The 3,247-nt window shown below is 52.8% G+C and overlaps 1 protein-coding gene across 1 annotated transcript in view; it reads right to left on the bottom strand.

The window, feature by feature from the left end:
* The window catches only part of LOC119425541 (proteinase-activated receptor 1), a 6,941-nt gene extending 4,776 nt beyond the window's left edge, over window positions 1-2,165 (bottom strand). Inside the window, exons 1-2 of the mRNA XM_037693068.1 lie at window positions 1,203-2,165; window positions 124-211 (exon numbers count right to left, since the gene is read on the bottom strand). Of these exons, the coding sequence (XP_037548996.1) occupies window positions 124-211; window positions 1,203-2,165 (1,051 nt within the window). The remainder of the gene's footprint in view (window positions 1-123; window positions 212-1,202) is intronic.
* Window positions 2,166-3,247: the final 1,082 nt, after the last annotated feature.

The raw sequence follows: 3,247 nt of genomic DNA on the forward strand, positions 1-3,247 counted from the left end.
CTGCTCATCTAGACCTGGTTCTGCTCATCTAGACCTGGCTCTGACCCAGATTCCTGCTCATCTAGACCTGGCTCTGACCCAGATTCCTGTTTCTAAAATCCTGTTGGACCTTCTTTGACTTACTTTGGGTCCAGTTGGTTCTGTAGCCAGAACACTCGCAGAGACCACGTGGTTCCTGGACCAGACCAAAGTCCTCTCCATGGCTGAGATCCTGTTCATGAAGACCAGGGTCAGAGACCAGGATTTGCCCTGTTGGAGTCCACCTGGACCGTGGACCCTCCTCTAAACCCAGATGAACTCAAATGAAGCGGACTAGTTCCTGTTTGTTTGTTTGTTTGAGTTTAAATTAAATCTCCATGATCTGAAACGATCACAAACTTCAAACAGATTTATGGAGAATATTTTTGTCAACAAACTAAAACTGAATATTTCTCCTGAACTTTGAAATTTAAATTTGATCTTGTGTTAGTAAAATATTTCCATAAAATCTTCACTTTGACTTGAAGAAGCAGATTATTGGAGGAAAGAACTAAAACATAATTTAATCTGATCAGATCAATCACAAATTAACAAGTAAAAACTAAATTTAATCTTTATAATTCAAGACGTGTCCAAAATTAAAGTCAAACGTTTTAAAGTTTCTAAAATAAAATTAACGTGAAGTTTAATCTCTGCACTCGAGTCACAATGTAAACACAAAGTAAATAATTTTATTTATATTTTAACAAACAACAACAAGAGGAACCTGAGCAGGTTTTACAGCAACAAGTTATAAAACGTCAAATCAAATCGAGCAGAGTTGATTTATGTTGAAGAATTCTTTTTGGTTTGATGAAACTTCAAAGAGAAGCTGAAAACTTCAAAGAGAAGCTGAAAACTTCAAAGAGAAGCTGAAAACTTCAAAGAGAAGCTGAAAACTTCAAAGTGTTTTTGGATCTTTCGAGTCGTAGAAGAATTAAATTAAATTCACCTGAAACTGAAACCAGGTGGAGCCGTTTGTCTCTAAACCCGATCCGACCCGGCGGTTCTAGAACTTTAGTTCGGGTCCACCGGACCTTTAGCTGCTGTCAGACGTGGTTTTATTATCGTCTGACACGAGACGCTTCAGGTTCTGGTCCAAATCTCGGTTCTGAAGGTGACATCGATCTGAGCCGGTCCGTCTGTTGGTTCTGCCCGCCTCAGCTCGGACTCGGTTTCGTCACTGTCCCGCCGGCCTGGCTCCGCCCAGACAGCGTAGGCAGCACCTTGATGTTGGTGAACGCGCTGGAGGGTTTCCCTCGGTGGCTCCGCCCATCGCTCCGCCGGCCGCAGAGCCTCCCCAGGACGCCCCGGGACCCGGCCGGGGACAGCAGCAGCAGGACCACGGGCTCCAGGAAGACGTTGCAGGAGCTCGTCAGCATGGCCGTGCTCCTCCACTCCACGTTGGCGCGCTGCACGAAGCCCACGACGTGCGAGGCGTTGTAGGGCGCGTAGCAGGCGACGAACACGGCCAGCGTGGACAACGCCACGGCCAGGACACGCTTCTTGGCGGCGGGGGGCAGGTTGGAGCGCCACACCAGCGTGGCGCAGCGCAGCGTGCAGAACAACGTCACCGCCAGAGGCAGCATGAACAGAACCACGGCCATCTCCAGGCGCAGCGGCAGCAGCACCTCCAGCTGCGACTCGTTGAAGTGGCCGTAACACGCCGACACGTCGTCCTGAACGCCCACGAAGTAAGCCCCGCCCTCGGCCATCAGGCTGACGCCGAGGTGCAGGATGACCAGCACCCACAGGGCGGCGCACACGAGGCAGGACAGCCGCGCGTGGCGGTAGCGCTTGTAGACGATGGGGAAGGCGATGCTGAGGTAGCGCCCCACGGTGACGGCGGTGATGAAGAGGCAGCTGCCGTACAGCGAGGCGTACAGGAAGAAACTGAAGACGGGGCACACGGCCGCCGGCAGGGTCCAGTCCTTCAGCAGCGTCTCCAGGGCCTTGACGGGCAGCCAGGCCACCAGGACCAGGTTGGCCAGGCACAGGTTCAGGGCGTACACCACGTTGGGCGTGGCGCCGTGCTTTCGAGCCTTGCGGACGTAGACGAAGAGGACGAGCAGGTTGGAGGGAAGCCCCAGCAGGAAGGTGAAGGTGTAGACGGAGAGAGACACGTAGTCCTTCACCGTCAGCTCCATGGTTTCAAACCGACGACCTCCTCATGACGAGCCCAACAGGAAGTCTGAACCCTGCTCCGAGGCTGAGGAGGCAAACAGGAAGGGAGAAGGAGGCGTCGGCCTCGGCGTGGGCGCGCTGGGGGCGAGGCGCACACGCCATCACGACAGATAAGGAGACGCAGCCGCTCAGGTGGAAGCTGGCCGCGAGCCGGGCCTAATGGACCTCTGAGCGCCGCAGACGGGCCGATCTGGGCCTTAAAGTGAAATGACGCAGAATGATGGAGCGGACAGGAAGTCTGAGTGAAGCGAGCGCTCGTGACGGCTTTATGGTGCAGAAGGAGAGTTCTGGTGCGGCCCGGTCGGGCCGGCCCAACCAGAAGAAGTTTTCTGGTTCCTCGTGAAAAGGACCAAAACAAACCGTCTGATTTATTCTCTGTCAGCTTCTGCAGCTGTTAGCAAAATATCTGCTCAACCACTGGACAGATGTTTGTGGAACTTCCAGGAAATCAACATCAACAATGTCGCTCAGTTCAAGATGGCTGCCAAGGCAGAAGGAGTTCAGCCACGCTGCGCTCGGAGCTGGTGGTGGCTGAGAGTGATACCTGACAGCTGCTCTGAGTGTGAGAACGTTTCTCTGCAGCAGAACCAGAACCGGTTTCCTGTCCTTGAGGCCGTCGACACAAACAGGCCGAGGTTTACGAGTTCTGCAGCCGCAGTCAAAGTTCACGTGTTTATGATGTTTGGATCAGCGCCGGGTGATCAAACAGACATTAACGCAGATAAGAGCCACGGCCGAACAGCTGCTGCTGATCCAGGGTCAGTTTGACTCCAACACAAAAACAGTTTCTCTCAATCAAACGTTAAGTGAAGAAACTGAACGCAGAAAGTGCCGAGTCATGCTCTGGTTCAGGTTCTCTTCCCGATGATTCGGACTCTCCGGTAAATCTTTGGAGCTGCTCTCGAACCCACGACACAGAATCATAAAGTGTCTTCACCCACTTCCTGTGCTGGACACGAGCTGGTGTCCGTCTCCAGCAGTCACTGTGAGACACGAGGGACACATGGACAGGTCTCAGACCATCACAGAGACACATGGACAGGTC

Source organism: Nematolebias whitei, chromosome 19 (assembly GCF_014905685.2).
Source record: "Nematolebias whitei isolate Nwh7 chromosome 19, NemWhi1, whole genome shotgun sequence".
NCBI classification, from domain to species: Eukaryota; Metazoa; Chordata; class Actinopteri; order Cyprinodontiformes; family Rivulidae; genus Nematolebias; species Nematolebias whitei.